Source organism: Dermacentor andersoni, chromosome 11, assembly GCF_023375885.2.
Source record: "Dermacentor andersoni chromosome 11, qqDerAnde1_hic_scaffold, whole genome shotgun sequence".
Taxonomy (NCBI): Eukaryota; Metazoa; Arthropoda; class Arachnida; order Ixodida; family Ixodidae; genus Dermacentor; species Dermacentor andersoni.
The window spans coordinates 117582013-117602075 of NC_092824.1; the positions used below are offsets into that span (position 1 = coordinate 117582013).

Below are 20063 nucleotides of genomic sequence, written 5' to 3' on the forward strand. Positions count from 1 at the left end.
CGTGATCACGTGATGTATGGTTGAGATATAAAATATGACTAATTGGAACTTCTTGTGTGCGGTCATCTACAGATGTTTTGTACTGACTACTCGAAGCTTTAACGTGTAGTTCTCAATAGTGCCTGTGACAAGTGTCTATATGTCCTTCAGCGAAGTTGGGCCGTTAATTGGTCGACAGTATGACCTTAACCTCGTACTATGAAACGAAACGCTGCAGCCATTCACCCGCAAGGGGGGAGGGTGCGTGGATATTGTACTGTGCGAATGCCACGTGGCTGTTGCCATGGCTTCCGAATCGTTCTTGTTGGCCTCGTGGACGAAGTTTCATATTTCTTGTCAGATTCCTGTCTGTCGTCTAGGTTAGTTCTGCTATAAAGGTACAATTTCCGTCACATGTGCTTCAATATACAGGCGGGTCCACGGTTTAGCCGATAGCAAATGCGATCACACAGGGCAGCAGATATCGCATGACTGCAATTACCGACAAGTAGCCATCGGGTTAAATGTTTACATGCGTCCGCCGAACCGCTGGAGCGTAATTATCGGTCACCGATCCATAGTGAAAACTATTGGTGCTTCTGTGCGCTAAGGTCAAATTACGTTATAACGCACGTGCGGAGCGAACTCGCTAGATTGTCTTTCCGCGACACCAGTACAGCTTCTTGCTTTGGCGGGGTACTGCGGTGTTTTGTGGTTGCCGCGGTTGTAAGTGGCGACCGCTCCATCGCCTTGCTGGTGTTTAGTCTTAACATGCAAAGCATGGCCTCTAAGATGTTGTATAAAAGCAAGGACGAGACAAGCCGTGAAATAATAGAGGCGATTTTCATTAGGAAACGCAAAGACGCATGCGTCAGCCAGGAATCACTAACATTACGTGACACGGAATATTACATAATTGATAAGTCGTTTTAAACTGCTCGTGCCTATTGAGAGTGCATCATGCTTGCTGTTTATGTATGTTCTCAGGATGCTGCGTAGCGGTCTGGTTGTTTCTGCGGTCCTCGATCGGTTTTCTGTTCGGTTGTTTTTTCTCTTGTATGTGCATGTACTCAGGGTAGATCCCAATAAAAATTCCGTTGTGAGACTGCGCTATATAGTGTCGTGCAATTCTTTCTTTGTCGCTTATGTTGTGTTTAATTTTGTAACCACGAATACAGTTAGCAGTGTTACAATCTCGACCGGGTGAGGTGGGTCTTCACCGCAAGAATCAGGAAACGACAACTAAGCCGGGTATCGTGATTAAAAAAAAAGTAGAAAAGATTGTATTCATTTCATTGGTGCATGGATGTTACTCTCATCTGAGTCTGGCGCCGTTGTTAATAACACGGGGGCCAGCACGGCCTTAAATTACCGCGGAAGGGCAGCGGATTGGGTGAGTTGGTGTTGCATGGTAACTATAAATACCCCTGGTCGTCCTGTGGTCGCCGCCGTCTTCTTCCGGAGCCTGTGGAAGTAATCGTATTAGTGCTTTTGTCCTCCATCCTGTGTCATCTCACGGAGAACGTGGTGGCGTCGTCTTGACCTTGTGACCTGTCTTTCCCTTCGCCCATCCTTTTGTGTCAGCTCGGGGAAAAGGGTGACGTCGTTTCGGGGATGAGGGCAATTATGCTGAATGGGGAGCCCGTTTGAATGCTTCTCACACTTGACACGTCGATCATAGCAGCAGTGTTGATTCTCCAAGATACTATAGGAGATACGCAGATACTACAAGGGAAACGTGAAACACATCGACCATAGACCGTAGCTCAATACTGTCAGCTTTGACCAAGTCTAGAGCCGGATTAGGTTCCAATTCCCCAACTCCATCGCATTTAATGGCCGATAAGCCATCGCTATTTTAATAAAGCTTGATCATCGTCCCCGTCATTGTTGATCTTAAAACAAGAATGTCGAAACCACGTACGAGCAATAAGTTTAGAATAGAGTAATCACGAGGGTACGAGAAAGCTTAAAAAGTAAGGGTGTCTACCAACCGGGAAAACCGGGAATTCTCAGGAATTTTGAATAGTCGGGAAGAACTCAGGGAAAACTCACGGAATTTGTGCTTCTATCAGGGAAAATTAGCTGTCATTTTATTGAAAGGGGAAGAAAGTCGCCCTAATGCTGGCTCGAGCAAAAGAGAGGAATTGTAACGAATTGTCTTTGACACCGTGTCGTCGGCTGCGGAGGAGTTGCTAGTGTACAGTAAACGACCGATTTTCCGGACGCCTGATTTTTGGGACATGCCCGATATGGCGGACGGCTTCACGGCAACCCTTCGACGTCCGATTTTTCGGACTTTTTGCCGCGACCGCAGGCCCTGAAACGGCATTAATCAAAGCCAACACTGCCGTTTTGATTATCTCGCCGCCTCGAACCGCCGCTCTCGCACGCAGATCCGCTGGCAGCCGTAGCCACCACCGCGGCAACTCGAGGCCTAGCTGCTCCGACGTTCCCTATTAAGGTTCTTGCCGTTGTTAGGTGTTGTGTTTTTCATCGAAAGAATTCGCCGCTGTGAGCAATGGCACCGACTCCGTTTCTGTAATCCTTGAGATTGGCTTCGAAGCTTATTGAAAGCACGACGCGTTGCATTGATTTTCTCCTCTACTTTTTCGTATGGAATTGATGCCACTGTATGCCATGCTATGGCGCACGGACCCAGTCAAGCCTTTTCAGGCTTTTTGTCCAAATTGAAATATAATGCCGGCTCCCAAAAGGCAGCTTCGCCTCAGCACAGAGATGTTGCGCAGTGAAGCATACGTTAATTGAAGTGGAGCTTAACAAGCGTGGGAAGGGGCAATTCTCACGGGACACGGTATGTATTCCCTAATCATACATGCGTGCACCCGCCGTCTCCTGTCACAGTACGAGAACCAATATGCGTAATAAACGTACTGGCAGGCCGTCAGAGCTTTTTTGTACGTGCCTGTGGCAATTTGAGCCCTTGGGGGCAGTTAAAGACATGCATTCATTGTTTTCGGACATTTTCCCGGTCCCTAGGGATTCCGAAAAATCGGACGTTGACTGTACAACTGACGAAGAGGATGCTTCAAATTGTCTGTGGGGCGAACGCGCGGCGGAAGGAGGACGAGAACAGAAAGGACCGTCACATTGAGAAAAGATCGGGAAAGGAACTGTGCATCCTCTTCTTTGAAGCAGCGTGAGCTCAAGAAGGAAAGCATTGGCTGACGACGAGATGCAGGGGGCCCTCCTCCAAACCAAAATAAACTCTGTAAAGCAGTGAAACGCAACACTGAGGCGTTGTGCGTGGGCTGAGAGTATGTCAGGACAGTTGAGGTTGACTTACAAGCTGTTGAGAGCGAATCTCACTTGTGGCAAAGTTAGGGCCTAATACCAATGAGCTTGCTATCAGTTGATGGAAGTAGCTCATTTTGAAAAATATTTGCTTCTGTACGCATCTCTTTTTATTTGTATTTGAAAATGTTCGACTCGATTTGCAATGGGCTTTGCCATATTTTTTTTTTCGTAGATATTTTATTCGCTGTGCATTTTACTAACCCCTCCCTTGAGTTTTCTGTTTTGAATAAAATAAACCTTACTCGTTACCATTCAAACTGGATTAGGTCGATTTTTATTTTTTAACGTGCTTAGTAGAGCGTGACAGCATCGGGCGGTATGGTGTCAACCTGTCTTGACAGAAAACAAGGTTCTAAGCCACTCGGGGAATTTCGCAAAGGCACTCAGGGAAAACCTGGAAAACCCAGGAAAATTGAAAATGTCAACTTGGTAGACACCCTGAAAAAGGGTGTAGAAGAAAATTAAAACAAGAGAAAGGCTGAATTGGTGAGTGCGAGTAACCAAAACGTGCACGGAACAAAGACGTTCATTATTTGAAAACTTGTTTAGACACAAATGCGAAAATTAAGCACCGAAGCCTCCCCACCCCCCGAAAGGAATAAAATTTGACATTAATATAGTTACTGTGATTTAATTCGTTGCCGAATAAAAAGAATCGCCGAAGGAACCGGGGTCACGCCGAACTGCTTAAGAGATTTCCTGAAATATTGCAGTGCTTCTGGACAGGTGCCTTGAGAGGGGCACTAAAAGCATCTGCCTAACTGGTAAATCTGCCTACACTGGTAAATTATTATTTTAATGCTCTTTCCATTCTTCTGGTTTAAAAGAGTATTATTATTAGTTGACATACGGAAGGCTACTTAAATTTGGCGCCCTCGCCGCAGCACCATTACGTTAGCGTGACGCCACGGATTTCAACGTATGGTGGTTCGGGCTGTTTTTGTGCAGAAAAAGCTCGCGACATTTACTATGGTAAGAGTTTAGTTAATCTCAATTACAGTGTGATTCCTTGTTTGTCTACGAACAAGTTCGGCGCGTGCGGTCGCTGTGAAAGTCTACGACGTCGCGGTGTGATATAATGCTGGGATTTTAAGGTAGCGTCGCCTCTTTCTTTTGCTCACGTCTGTTATCTGGTTCATTTTATACGCTCACAGGAAGACCAACATTCACGGTGTTCTTCAAGGGGAGTTCACCCCTTCAGCTTAACCGCTCCTCTACAGTGTGCGTTTCATTTCTAAACATATTAACTTCAAAGATAAACTGAAATGTTGCAAGATTTTTAATCGCTAAACTAACAACATGGCGGGCGAAAAGTGTTTTTAGCTGTAAGTGTAGTACGTGCGACGTGGGCGGCTCTGCAGATGGTTTCCTCGGCATGCAGTCTAAGGATTTTAGGCAGAGCGAGGGGACTACTCGCGCTGTCTCCTAACACGGGACTTGTCCAGTGGCGCACACGAGCAGCTTTGATGTCGCGAGCTTCGCGGAACAAGCGAAACTCGATGCAGCGCGTATCGTTCGTGCCTAGCCTGATTCGGTGTTTACGCTGCGACTAGTGTTCCCCGCTTGTCGCCTGGCGGCGGAGGCAGAGGCGACGAAACGAATGGCCAGGCGCGTAGGGTTACCCGTCGACGAATGAGCGTCTTTTTCCTTCTTCTCACTTGGCTCTGTCGCAGACAGCGCAAACCGCTGGATACGGTAGCGATGCGATAAAAATGAGAAGGAACGCGCGAAAGACAACAGTAGCCGGAGATTAAGGGCGTCGCGCGTTTCCCCAGAGGTGATACATTCGGCTCGTCCCTAACGTGTCCGGAGATAATATGGCTCCTCGCGCAGCTGAGACACCGGCTACCGCGACGTAAGAAAGAAGGGACAGTGACGCATCTTCGAGGGGCCGCGCTGTGCGGTAACTCATCGGCTCCTGTCGTCGTCGCTCGTATCGCGAGCTCCGTAGTTGCCGCTGACACATCAGGGATCGCGGAAATGTGTTCGACGCTGTTTTTCGGCAGCCGGAATTCTCGCTCACCGAGCGTCTTTCTTCAGTCTTTATTGCTTTACATTGGCGGTCGGACAAAGCATTCCGCATAGGAGAGAGAGAGAGAGAGCGCGTGAGAAAAAGAATTAAAGGAACGGATGTTAATCTCGACGGAGCGCTTTTTCTTATCACCCCCTTATGCGTGGTCAATCCCCCTCGTGTGTAAGAATAGAAAAAACTGTGGACTAGACACAGACAGAAGACACAGGCAATGCACGCATGCACGAAATGTTCTCCCCGTCGAGAGAATGTGCCACTTTACAAGGGCACTACGATGATTTCAATCAACTAATTTCGAAGTAATTGGAGATATTGGCAACTACTGTATCGCACGCGTCTCCACAAACAATAAAGAAATTCGACAGGAACACTTAAGACTGCTTACGCGTGGGAATGCGAAAGCGTTTTGCGGTTTGTAGACCTCGGAGCGTCATGAACGCGCTCATTTTATACACTCCATGACGTGGTGTCACCCCCTCCTCATTGGGTGCGCCTTCACGTGCCCAATGACGCACCCACTAGGTCACACGTTTAGTCAGCCTAACCTAACCTAACCTAAGTTAGTGCATAATACAATAAATAACAATACATAGAGGCCGCCTGTTCCCAGAGTTCGCAAATATTTGAACACGCGCATTTCATGGCGCAGCTGGCTGGTACAAATCAAATAGAACGCATTCGTATGTACTTCTTTTTCAGGAAATTCGGGAGAGAGGGCTCAGAATGTTTTCATGTTTTGTTCACGCAGTTGAGATATGCATGCGTATTTCACACCACAAGAAGTACGTTTCGCTACGAAAGTTCGAGAATTTCTGGTGCAGGTGTTCGCTACCAACTTGTCAGACTGGTTTGAAAAACAGCGGGCGTAGTTCTCTGGACCATTCTTTTGTCTAGCGTCATTCAGCTTTTCTCCCCCTTTCTTTGTTTTCATGGAAAAGGGGGCTGGTGAACTATGAGGAAATGACGTCACTTCGCGTTTGCGCGCCTGGTTTGAGACACTCTCACGGTGCGTGCAACGGACGGACGGACGGAAAAAACTTTAATGGAAAAAGGACCTGCGAGGTTGCCAGCCCGGGCTCAGGCCACCCGGGCATTGTGTGCGGTGAGGCATAGCCTTTCCACCGCTGCCCGGGCCCGCTGGATAGCCCATAATTGGTCGTTTAGTTCTGAGCTAGTCAGAGCGCTTAGCCATCGCTCCTCGAGAAGGTCCGGTTCTATGTTGTCCTCTACGTATACTGAACTGATCTGTGTGCACTTCCACAAGATGTGTGCCATGTCTGCGTGTTCGTGTTTGCAGAGCTTGCAGCTAGCGTCTGGATATTGTGTTGAATTTATTCTGTTTAAGTGTACTGGGTTTCGGAACGTTCTGGTTTGCAATCTTCTCCAATCTGTTTCTTGAGACCTGTCGAGTTGTTTGTGGGGTTGTGGGTATGCTTGCAACGAACTTAACCCATAATTTAGGCAGCAAAAGAAAGAAAGATAGAAAGAAACGAAGTTGACAGGTTACTGAACCTATATTTGCCGTTTAAACTTGCAGTACTGCACTCACTTTCGGCCAGGCTGCCCACGCGATCGACTTTGTTCTGAACGTTGAAAGCGTGCATGGCTGCTTCTCACAGGCAATTGGTTGACACCTTTCCATAAAAGCCGATTGAAGAGAGAGAGAGAGAGAGAGAAAAGGAGAGAGAGGAAAGGCAGGGAGTCTCGTTTGCTACCGGACACCACATAGGATAATGGAAAGGGAAATAAGAGATGGAAAGAGTGAATGTTGCGTGCACCTAGGTTTATACACAAGAGGGCTAACGGTCAATCAGGTCGGTGAACTTCAAGAATGGCAACAAAGCGCAGGATAGCTTTGTCAGTTCGTGACGGACGTGGACAGCCTTTGTTTAAGATTTTTCCACTCAGAGAATGTTCCGAGTACAGTCGCTTTAGTGAGATTTGCTCGACATAGTATTGACGGCACGTGTATAACCGGGTGCTTGATGATTTCTTCGGGCCTGCAAGAGTCGTACCATGGTGTATCGGCCATTCGAATTACGCTAGAGAAAGCGTTCGTAATTGTCACACCCAATCGATTGCCAGGCGACCTTTGGCCACAGAAGCTCACTCTCGAACTTGCTTCGTGCACTTAAGCCGCCGCAGCCCAGTGGCTATGACGTTGCCCTGCTGAGCTCGATGTCGCAGGTTCGATCCCGGCCGCGGCGGCCGCATTTCGACGGGAGCGAAAGGCAGAAACGCTGGTGTGCTTACGTTTAGGCGCACGTCAAAAAAACCTATGTGGTCAAAATTAATCTGAAGTGCCCCACTACCCCGTGCTTCAAAATCGCATCGTGGATGCGGCACGTAAAACTACAAACTTTAACGAAGTAGTTTCATTTAATTCATGGGATTTAACATCCTAAAGCAACGGAGAGGCTATAAGAGACGTCGCAGTGGAGGGCTGCGAATTGATTTCGACCATCTCGGCTTTGATGTTGCGCTGAATACGAGCATTTTGTTACACCTCAAAAAAAAAAAAAAAAAGTCGAAATCGCAGTTTGGACCTGGTGTCAGCAGCGGAATTCTTCGGGGCCGTTAGAATTATCGAAACCTCGGATTGAAAGCTTTACTCTGTAGCACTTCCTTTCTCTTCCCCCCCCCTTTTTTTTTCCTTTGGTCCCACACAGTTCTGTGGTCGACTACGTCAAAGTGGCTTCATCTGAACAAGTTGCTCACGGTCGCACAATGCCTGTAATTATAGTAGTAGTAGTAGTAGTAGTAGTAGTAGTAGTAGTAGTAGTAGTAGTAGTAGTAGTAGTAGTAGTGGTATAGTAGTAGTAGTAGTAGTAGTAGTAGTAGTAGTAGTAGTAGTAGTAGTAGTAGTAGAAGTAGTAGTAGTAGCAGTAGTAGTAGTAGTAGTTTGTTTGTTTTTTTGCGTTGCATGCGGCATTTTTGGCCATAAAGCGCCAAACACAGCGTAAAAGTTGGGATTAGAGAACTCTCTCCCTAGTCATCTTAAATCGCAAAGCCTGAGATTAGGGAGAGCACTGATAATCAAGATGTACAAACGGCTGACTGTAACAGCTGAAATCCTCATTCAAGGCGTATTAAGCATATGTGGATGGAAGCCGTCTCCGTCATTCCTTTGATGTATATTTTCCATGCCTTCAGTAAAGAATGCAGTTGATCTATTCAGCCATTTGAAGCAGTAGTCGCACAATACATGGACACAAGATGAACGAACATAACAATGCAAACGCCGTTTTGGTTCTTCTTGTGTCTTCGTTTTGCTCACTTGCTGTGTCGAACAATGAATCCCTACCAATTGGCTCGCCGTTCTGTCGTTCTTGCCACCCGTATGTCATCTTGCCTCCAGTCCGTAATCTTACTCTGTATGCTACAGCATCTACTGATTTAGTTATTGATCCCTTGGGTTCCTACTTTCCAAAGCAACACAGGAGCAGTGAGAGAGGCTGTATGGAGGGCTACGGATTCATTTTGATCACTCGGGACTCTTAAACGTGCTTTTAAACGTGAAGTTCACGTAATGCGTTTGCACTGTGCTGACATCAAAATGCGGCCGCCGCTACTGGCAATCGAACCCGCTACCTCGTGCTCATCAGCGGAGCGCCATTACCATTGAGCTGGTGAAAGCTGATTGGAACGCTGTTAGGCTCTTTTCTACAGCCAATACTTCAGTGTACGTGACGGCGAGCTCGAACTACACCTGCAGTGACAGGCGCCGTAGTTGCAAGTTGTATTAATTCTTACCGCCTGATGCGTACCAAAATATCTTACAAATATTTCATGTAGTTTTCTTGTCGGCTGTCGAAGCTATCATCATGCTTACTTTCCACAAAGAGTCCCCAATGAAGTAAAATTCATATGTCCACGTCAAGTATTCGATCTTACGCCTTCAGGGTAAGGGTGTTAGGCTTAGATCTAACTAGCAACATTTACGGTGCAGAGATGTTTTACTGTAAGTGCTTTAGAGGCATTCAATACGGGCCCGCATGTGTGTCGCGATGTCTTTCTTTTCCTTGCAGTTCGAGCGCTTTGTGCGGAGCGTAAGAGAAGGCTACGTAAGAAGATGCCTCGTTACTAATAGTTGCAACAGGTATTTCCGAACGCAGTCCTTAAGTTCTCTAATAACTCGTTATCTCTTTAGAGACAATACTTAGGTAATTTGGATATTTACTAGTAAGCGAACGCAGAGCACCGGGCTAGTACGCAGCCCTATGCACTGCTATGACTAAGAGTGGTAGGGAACCAATTTTCGCATTGAAATGCTGTCGAAAGAGGGGATAATGCTGCTTGGATTGCACTACTTTTACAATGCTCGTAAAAGGAAAAATTCGTCTCGTCTAAAAAAACACCGACATTTGCACTGATTGTCCCTGGATACCCTAATCCTCGGTTTTATATTTATTTTTGATTGCGTATACTTTTGTCAATTTGGAGCAGCCAATTTATGCCTCTGCAAATGTCGAACTTCTGAAGTTCTTTCTTTCTTTCTTTCTTTCTTTCTTTGTGCTTAAGGGAAACCGAGCTGCAGCTCGACGCCGACTATAGCCATCTTAGTCGACTAAATTTGTTGAGAGAGACTAAAAGCTCTCTACCATTTTCCGGAGGTCTAAAAGCCTGCACGATTGACTGCTGCTGAGTAATGCGTCCCCTCTTTCGTGGTCTCCTATTATATCTTTTCGTTATCATTTGCTTATTTTCCTTGCGTTTCTTCACTGCTGCGTCATTCCTTTTGCTTTTACTTCTTGTCTTCTGTTTTTAAATTTCATCACCATCATACTTTATAAGCGCTCCGCTGGGCCGATGCCGTTACGGGAAATCGTTCGAGTCTTGCTTGGTCGTTATAAATACTACGTTTAATAATATGTTTCACTATTTGGTCGACATTGGGGAGAACGTGGCAGTGTTCTTTCGGTATCTAGCTTTCTTGTTGTGCTAAATTTTTTTCGTGGTTGGGAGTAGTTTTGATCACCTTTCTTTTTTTATTGTTATTATTATTATTTTTTTAGGAGCGGGTAGCGAGCTGCTCATTAAGACAGAAGTCGCCGTTAAGACAACTGTCGTTACGGTGCGGCCACGGTTTAAAAGTGAGTGACATTACGGCATAATTACTCCGACTCTCAAATGCATTAATGTCGCAATCAGCCGATTCACCCACCGTTACAGTCTGTCCCCGACCTTTATAATCTGTATGGTGCATTTGAACGTGTTTGAGAGAAAGCAACGTGGGTAGTACTGCAGTTCTGAAGTCGACTGACCTCAATAACGGCCTACAGACGATTTGCAGTTCCAGATGTTCGGGTAGGTAGTCTTCACCCTGACCTTTATTTTTATTCCTTGAACACTTTCCGTTCTGTGTGGTGCAGCAAATTGGGCGTGCGTCTGCATTCCTGCATTTCTTTTCCTTTGCTTCTGTCTTTCTCGTGGATGTCATTGAATTCACTGTTGTTCATTTAAGCATTGCTTTTATCAGTGTGCTTAAAATGTGAACCGTCCCCTTACGGAAGCCAGAATTCTTGGACCCTGGTCCCAGCCAACGTCGGCACGAACTACTTTAAGAGCGCTAATGTGATAAAAAAAAAAAAAAACGGGCCTTATTGAAAAGCGAGATATTAAGAGAAACAACTTTATTTACGGCATAACGAAGTCATTAAGTTAGCTTGCCGGTGGTCCGAAGGGTGGTGGCCAATTGCTTGCCAGAACCGTTTCGGAAAACTAAAATGTGCGAACTTATGCGTTCCTTTCTTTAAAACTCTTGTTTTGTTATTTTTCTTGCCCTTGCCGCGTGTCCCTGTGCAGAGTAGCCAACTGGAGACTTCATCTGGTTAACCTCTCTGCCTTTCACTTCTTGTTTTCCTTCTGAAAGTGTGAACTGTTCCCTTGCTGCGTGCGTCAGCTTTAGCGGTGCCTCTAGTACCGTTCTGGATGTTCCGCGTCTTGCCTTGAGAACCTGATCACGTTCTTACAACGATAACTGTTTTGATCTCTTCAATGATGACGACGATTATAAGGAGCGGAAAGACTGTAGCGCATAATTTATCAATGGGGAGCGGCCAAGAATCTGGAGGCGCAGGCAAGGACACATTAATGAAATAGAGCTGCCAAGTTCAATAAGTAAAACCTAGAATAAAATAAAACGAAGAGTATTTGAACAGGCGAACTTGGGTATGTCCAGAGCCAATTTGTTTCTGTCGTAGCACATCGCTAGATTTTTTTTTTTTTTCGAGAATGGGGCAGCTCATGCCGAAGACACTAACTGCCTTGGTCAACAAGGCCACATATGCTACTTAAACTGAACCATTTACTTTATTTATTTAGTTTTAGTTTAGGCCTTTCTCTGACTCGCACAGGAAGTGGGCACAAATACACGTAGTGGGATAAATGACAATACATTTAATAAAATAAAAGTAAGGAACCGCACAAACAAACAAACAAACAAGCAAACAAACAAACAAACAAACAAACAAACAAACAAAAATGCTGAAAACGTGAACAGATGTATGCGGCAACAAGTCAACATCAAATACGCATTCATTACACAGTTAACCAGTATTATTGCCACGGCAGAAGGGGAAAAAAGAAGACTATCAGCCCAAGCACTCCACCGTACAGAGGGTTAACCAGCGAAGCTGAAACGTGCTGCCCTGGTGTTTATCACTGAGTAAATACCGACGTTTCATTAAAGTCTTTCTCAATGATGGGTAGCGGCTTTGTATTCCTTAATTAATTAATCAATTAATTACGAAGAAAAACGCGGGAGCAGTGGCACAACAACAAGCCAGCTGTGGAAGAAGACGCTGGAGCCATTGCTGATAATGATCGTTCTTTTTTTTTTCTACACGCGGGCACGATACTTAAGAAAGTAGCCCTTAAGAGCTTCGCTGTAATAAACTACCTTTATTTTCTGCGTTGCATAACGCAGTTCTAACTTGTCTGTCTCGCCGTGTTTCAACGCATTTAACTATTTAGCGCTTATAGGGCCGAACTAACACTTTCAACCAGTTCTTTCTGCTCATCTCCATTAGGAAGAGGAAAGAGAAAAGCAGAAGGCAGGGAGGTTAACCAGAATAACGTCCGGTTGGCTACCCTACACCGGGGGAATGGGAAAACAAAGATGACAGGGAGAGAGAGGATGGGAAGGAAAGAAAGAAATTAGCGGTGAGTTCGCTGATGCGTGTGAAATGAATAGAATGAACTACCTGCGTTCATTGTCAGTGTACGAAGCCCGTCAGCGTTGACCGCGGACACTCCCTGTCGAAACGCTGGTTTGAGGAAGCGCGGCAGCGGCAGCGAGCGACGTGACCTTCATGCCGCCTAACGCTTCAATGCAGACCGAGTGGCTGAAACAGCGCACACGAAGCTATGAGCCGTCGGCGCAACTAGGCTCTGTCCCCATCGCAGAACGTTTTCAAAACACGGCCTGCGCGGTCGAGTCACACGCAGTTGCCGCCGCAGTAGAACCCCCCACCCCCCTCCATTCCCCTCAGTGCCTTGAACGCTACCTAAGATGGCGCGCTTCCTCCCTACTTTCCTCACTTGCGCGCGCTAAATTGAGGCACCATCGTCAGCTCACGGTCGCACGCTTTCGCTCGCACATACAGCATACGGTGGGCGGTGACGATGTTATCGCCCTTAGACTTTAACGGAACATCACGGCGACGGTAGAAAAACGCCTGGAGTGTCCATACAGTTGCTTTCGCAATTAAAGGAATCGATTCATCATAGTCACCTGTTCGAATCCGAGAATTTTAATGAAGTTGGATTGAGACTTTTAGCAGGGCTTTCAGCGGGCTCTAACAAGAAGGCGTATTGAAACCCGCAGGTTAGAGCAGGAGCCCTCGAAGCTGGAGCTAGGGTCATATCACCGCTTGTGGCACAGATCCTGGAGGGCCGGAGCGGACGGGCCGTGTCGCTGTTCATGGGCTCCATCTCCAATCCTTTGGTGAGTGCACCTTTATTTTCCAGAAAAGGAGGAAATACTGTATATACTCCACTACGGGCCGCACTCATGTAAGAGCCGCAACCCCAACTTGGCAGCGCATAATGCGAAAGAATAAATAAATTAATGTTGAAATAAACAATTTCAAGAGGGAAGAGGACGTTGCAGCTTGTGTGCATGCTCTTGGATTCTGAGCGTGGAACGTGCGTGGTCTTTGAACACCGCTGCGTAAAGTTTTGACGTCGCAGTCATACTGTACGCCATCGAGGACGCTGAGGACGATTGTATCCATGAGTGTGGTGAGGATTATAAACGGGTACCAGCTGCGGGGCATGCTTGCGGGAATAAACATATGCGTTGTAAGAGCAAGAGCGTTCGCACGATTTGCACAAGTGAATCGAGAGTATTGCAAACGGCCAGGAAAAAATTGACCGCACTGACCCAGCCCTGTGTAAGGCGACTCTAACACGTCTGTATAGCGGTTGTTCAAAATTAAGCTTTATGGTTTTCTTAAAATTAGGCACTGGGAGGCATGCGAAGACCACCCGTGAAAATGAGTTATGTGGCCAAGACGACACAAAGTGAGATGATAATTATCGCTTTCAGTAGCCCAAAAACTAAAATTGAATAATTACCTTTTTGTTGACTGCAGTAAGTGTGCATGTTCGTATAGGAAAGTCAGAGGCAGTCGTGTTTTTACACAGTATCAGTTGGAAGAATTCTTCTAGCGTGTCTGTTCTCCGAGGTATCCGACTCGAAATTTGAATTCTCTTTCGCATGATTACGCGTGCAAGAGAGGATCGGCGCAGAGATCCTCCCTTATGTGACGCGCGGATGTTGCGTGCGGCGTTTAGTCTGAAAACGGGACGGATGCATCGGCAAAGATGATAACCGTCCACCTTCGCCTCTCGGCTGGCGAAATCAAGATCTGACAGCGCGGTGTGCCGTGCAGTTGTTGGTGTTGATTTCAAGAAAACTTGCAGTACGGGAAAATCAGCAGTCACTTTATTCGCTTAGCCCAGGTAAGGACCATGCCCGCTTGTCTAGTCACCATTGTGCACGCGCACTGCCCTCCGGCTTCCCTGCTCGCGCAATAATCTCGGCATCGTTACAGGCTACGCGGTCGCGTGTTACGACAGCGGTTCCGGGTTCTTCGCTTTTTTATTTCGCCTTATCAACCCTAATCGGTTGTCATCAGCCTTATCGGACTCGATCCGGACCTTGTCAACTCTTAGCGGTTGGTACCAACCTTATCACAATTGATCCGATCCTTATATGTCGTTATCAACCTCATCGGACATGATCCTCCTCTTATCAACTCTTATCGGTCCTTATCGATCTTATCGGACTTGATACGACTCTTATCAACCTTTATCGGTGCTAATTGACCTGATAATAATTGATCCGACCATTATAAGCCCTTATCGCTCTTGAGTACCTTATCCATCCACGTCGAACCATTGCCAAGCGTGATGAGACCCATATAACCTCTCATTTCTTATCATCCTTATCATCATATTGACTGTTTATCTGTGTGTGTGTTGCGCGACGTGAAGCGCATAAGCCCTCAGGGATCGGTTGAATTTCGGTGGGTGAAGGAATGCCCCCAACGGAAGGCACATCCCACGAAACGCATCGAGGCTGTGGCGTGCTTGGCAAAAATTTTCGCAAAGGCGGAGTTCTTCTAATGTTCACAATGTTGCAAGTCGGCTCCTGATATGGTCCTAGAGATGGATTTTATTCCACTATCACCAAATCTTTGAACGAAGCCTCCATACGAACTGTGCTCATTTGATATTTGTTTTGTACCACCGGCACAACACATTCATATGGTTCAGATATACTCACCTTCTGCAAGCGTGGGTGTTTAACCCAGTGTGTTAGACACTCGTCTTCTGAGCGATGTCGTGGGTTCTAAACTTACCACCGCCAGCGTTATTCCTTTTGAAGGTATTCTGTTTTTGTATACATGAATTTCGTTATAGCGATTCGTCTTGCGCAACGGACGGACCAGTTTCCTCGTTGGATCGGCATAGAAGAGCTTACGCATTTAAAACTCGCGCGTAAACAACTTTGCTGGCGAATCCTGCGTTGCACTTTTTTCAGCAGTCACCTGTCATCAGGAGTGATGGCGGTTGATTAGAATGTTCACGCACGCGTGCTCACTGTTATTACACGCGAACCCGTGTATTAGATGGCGCTTTCGCGACTCGCGTGCTTAATCAAAAGGAAGAGGGGGGGGAGGGGGGTAAAGAAACCTTCCAACGGGATTCCAATTTCGTAAATAATCTAGTACCCCATATTTGTTCGGATAAGCCATACAGCTTGGCGATGAAAACGTTTCGGCCGTCCCTGTGTATGTCGATACATATTAAGTGACTTAATAACAGACGAAGTAGCCATTCTTCCCGTAATAATGTTACATCTATTGGGACATTACGGCGCCGACAAAGGCTTTTGCTTCAGCCGTGAAAAATGAGCTGCGCTCTTAGAGTGTAGCGGGTTTCCCGTTATGCAGTTTTCCATGGCGTGCGTTTCATATAAATCTGTAATTCGAGCTCTAGGGCTCATATCGAGAATCTCTGCTTATAAGTGCATACATTAACTTTGGAGTAAGGTAAGAAAAGAAAAGAAAGATATAGAAACCTTGCTTTTATGCCGGTGGCACTCGCCCTAGCTCAGTACCAGAAAAAAAAAAAGCTTAGATAAATAAAACGACAACGTTGTCTTCACGTACACTTTCGAAATTCACTTTCGAAACACAGTGTAACAAAAATGTTATTGAACACACCATAGTACGCCTCTGAAAACGCTGTTACTGATACGATTTTTTTCTCGGAATATCTATCCGCTAAAGGCGGGTAGGGAATCTATATGTAAATGCCCAGACTTTAAATGCGTCGCTCAAAATGTAGTCAGACAGGGTAATATTTAATCAGACCACAAGGACTTTTTTGACGTGTCACCGTGAATTTGAATTAGAGAAATAAGCCATGCGAACAGCTTTTCGAACGCCGCGAAAACTTAGATCGGTTTCCTTTCTTTTTCTACAGCTTTTACGCCAGCAGTAGTTGTGCCTTGTGCATTACACACCAGATGAACAAAGACAGCAGTATTTCGGAAGAGCGCACAGAAAAGGCTGCCTCCTCCTCCTGAGATCTCGCGTTCCTTGTATTTCACATCGTTCATAGTACATCGCTTTGGAATAACTAGGAAGCTAGTATGACATTTATACAAATATGAAATTGCATGCAGGAGGAACTGTATGAAAATGGTTTAATGATGTTCCTTGCAGTCAGCTTTCGAGAAAATTGATGCTCATTTGTTGTAGACGATTGTGCCGCCACACACACACACACACACACACACACACACACACACACACACACACACACACACACACACACACACACACACACGCACACACGCACACACACACACACACACACGCACGCACGCACACAAATATATATATATATATATATATATATATATATATATATATATATATATATATATATATATAGAGAGAGAGAGAGAGAGAGAGAGAGAGAGAGAGAGAATTTATATATTATGTGTGTTTTTCGTGTGGAGTGCCCATCGCCATAGTTGTTTATTTTAATGAAAGCTGGACACCCTTCCAATGCAGAAATTGCAGTAATGTCGTGGCGAAAGGAGGAGTCGGTGTTACAATAACAGTAACACACAAACGGACAAGGCCGTGGCAAAGTGAAACGTATTGAAGATGAAGGGACAGTGTAGACCTAACTAAGTGTCTGCCCTAATCAGGGGCACTTAGCTAATCTGACGCCGTAAAGTAACTAGCATTTTAGGTTTATATGAAATGAGGGAGTAGTGCTATATTCAACATAGTTCCGAATTTCGCAGAACATTTTCCTATATTTCTAAATATTAGGAGGATTGGAACCGAGAAATTTTCTAGTGGAATGGAAATATTTCGAAAGAAGTGACTTCGAGCATTATGTATATACAATAGTGTTTATTCCCTTAAAATGGAAAGGAGGAACACACCGTGATAGCGTGGACATGGTGAAATTAACGTAACAATATTTCGTCCTAATCGACGTGACTATTCTGTAGGATAGCTAAGGAAGAAAAAAATACCTTTCATATGGAGGTGTAGATAGGCAAAAAATCGTTGCTCCACGCGTTGCCTCCGGGGCTTCTGAGTGTCGGCTTAATATATCCGGTACGGATAAAGACACGCACTTGCGCTATCCTTGCTGCGTGTCTTTTGAACAGCATAATCACTAGCAGCCTTTATTATGTCTTACTATTCGGCCACAGACAAATACTCCAAAATTTGGAATATCATATTCAGTAATCAAATATCAATGGAATAACAAAGACCGTTCGATTCGTGTTCGAGATTTAGATTTTTTATACACCCGTGCAAAAGACAGACTGGCAATTACTATAGGCTGAGTCTATGAAGTCTCTGTGCAGATGTACGCTCACGTGCGCACAGTACGGGCCTATAAAGGCCGAATACTCCGTGGACTGCATTTTAGGCTCGACACTTTTGTTCAGCTATCGCCAATACTCTCTGGGATGATGTTTGTAGTTCATAAATAAGAAAATTTACCATCAGTACGGAGGCATACTAGCGTATAACGTGACTTTAATCTTTGGTTAAGTGTCTGAGTCGCTGCCACATCTGTTTGCGGCGACATGCCCTCAGTGCGTGTAACAGCGGAAGATGCGAACTTCTACGCTGGCAGGCACTGGAAGGCAAACACTGTCTGGGAGGACTATTTTAGACGCGGGCAATCATTGACCGCACAGGAGCAAAAACAGGCACAAGCGTTGTTATGGACTGCTTGAAGAGCGCCGGGCTAGACTCGAGACTTTAAGGAAGCAACAGTGTTGTGTGGTTTATTGTCTACACGCATGCCTTCACTCTGTCCGTTCTCCTGTGCATGTAGCATGCCAGAGCACATTACTTTTGGCCGGACTCTTTGCCTTTCCTCTAATAAATTATCTTACACCTTTGAGATTCAGCAGCAATGTTCCCAACTCTCTGACTACCGATCCCCGGGCGAAGTAAGGGCTTTTATTTTTCTTAGTAACTTTATATAAAGTATTTATAAGGCGGCCGTCGATCGAGTCCCCAGCTTGTTTGTCCATCGCTTGCCGAGTGTTTCGCTGCCAAAGCGGGCTTTAAAAAACATCGATTACTTTCTGCCGCTGCGCCGGTGACGGGGCGATGAGCCGCGATCGAGGCGACCCGGAACTCGCCGTTTCGATTAAGAGTTCGGGTCAGAAACAATGGGAGGTACTGGGTGTTTCCAGTCTTTCCTTCAGGCTTATTGTCAGACGCCGTTTGATGCTGTTGATCGTGCTGTGTCGCGACCCGCTAAATATTATTGCGGTAGCAATTTTACGGAATCTCGAGGCGCATTTCCACCATCGCTGCCGCCGCTGCTATTGTGCTGGTCCGTCATCGACGTCGCATGCGGGGTCAGCGCGCGGAGGGTGTTGTGACCCGGCGTTTACCCAGCGATACGCTCCTTGCAATGGAGTTTGCTGTAAGTTTGCCGGCGAGCGCTGCGACACCTGTCGCAGCAGAAGTGCGACTTTGGAGGGGATGGGGAATAGGCACCCTGTAAGATAGCGCAGTCCGCGGCTTTAAAACTAGTCGGGGCACAGCATGATATTGGCGTGTTCAATAAAAGAATGAATCCTTTTGAAACCCTGGAGGCGACGCTTACGCCTTCCGTTCCGCGTCGTGGTCCTTGGAAAGTCGTCAGCCCTCAGATAACCGGGACTGCGTGTTCGGTGCTCGCACGTTGACATTCCTATTGGCATCGCCGGACGTTCGCGTCATTCTTCTGCCTGTCCGTATAGAGGCTTGGTTGAGATGTCGCCTTGTCGCCATGTTAGGGCGAGGAAATTGTTTAATAAATAGGGATTAACGTGAAATAAATGTTTTCTTTGGATCGTTGCTCCCGGCATTCTGATGCCTCGCTCGATTCCCCCGCCGATGCTTCATGGGCTTCAGCGCCTCCCTGCTTTCGCACTGGCGGCCGGAGCACGCTGCTGTTACTTCAGAATCTGGTCAAGGTATGCGCCTGGGAGGGGCTATTCACACGAGCGTCTGGTTAGCCGCACCCATTCACTCTGATTTACAACTCGGGACGAGTGAATTTGGCTAAACTGTCCAACGTTTCACTGTTGCAGCTCAGTGTCCCTTCAAATTCAATGGAAACTTGGTTTGCTGCCCTTGCCCTTTCCTGTTAACGCCGCCGTCAGTATTGTGTCGTCGTCAGGAAGCCTCATCAGCTTCACCTCCGCCATATGCAGTAGAAATAACTCTTCTCATCACCCCTAATGAAACGACGGCACCCAGCAACGATAAGCAGCTGGGAATCTGATGCGCTACGACTGCACTATCGCGCATCTTTCGTACGCGGCGATTTGTGTGACGGGTCTTGTGCACCACAGTGACTGTGAGAACGGTGATGTCTGCACGTGCATTTCAGAGGTCACATCAGGGAATACTGCAGCGGACGGGGACGACGCTGTATGCATCGCAAAGAAGTGATTCATGAGAACATGACGGAGTCCGCTGTGAGAGACTAGTAAATGAGTTCGAAAATAAAATCGCTCGTCAGCACTCTCCCTTGTCTTTAACGGTGTGCCAATCGATATTTCCACATTTGAAACACCGAGACATCAGCGCTAAAAAAGAAACCTGTTTAGTAGGTTCCAGCGCGAAATTTAGAAAAAGAAAGATTGGGGGGGGGGGGGGGGGCGGTTCGGGAAAAA

The 20063-nt window shown here is 46.3% G+C and overlaps 1 protein-coding gene across 1 annotated transcript in view; it reads left to right on the top strand.

Annotated features, from left to right (window-relative positions):
• Positions 1 to 1285: 1285 nt before the first annotated feature.
• The window catches only part of LOC126539300 (inactive phospholipase C-like protein 1), a 166949-nt gene continuing 148171 nt past the window's right edge, over positions 1286 to 20063 (top strand). The window contains exons 1-2 of the mRNA XM_055075333.1: positions 1286 to 1372; positions 13158 to 13277. Of these exons, the coding sequence (XP_054931308.1) occupies positions 1286 to 1372; positions 13158 to 13277 (207 nt within the window). The remainder of the gene's footprint in view (positions 1373 to 13157; positions 13278 to 20063) is intronic.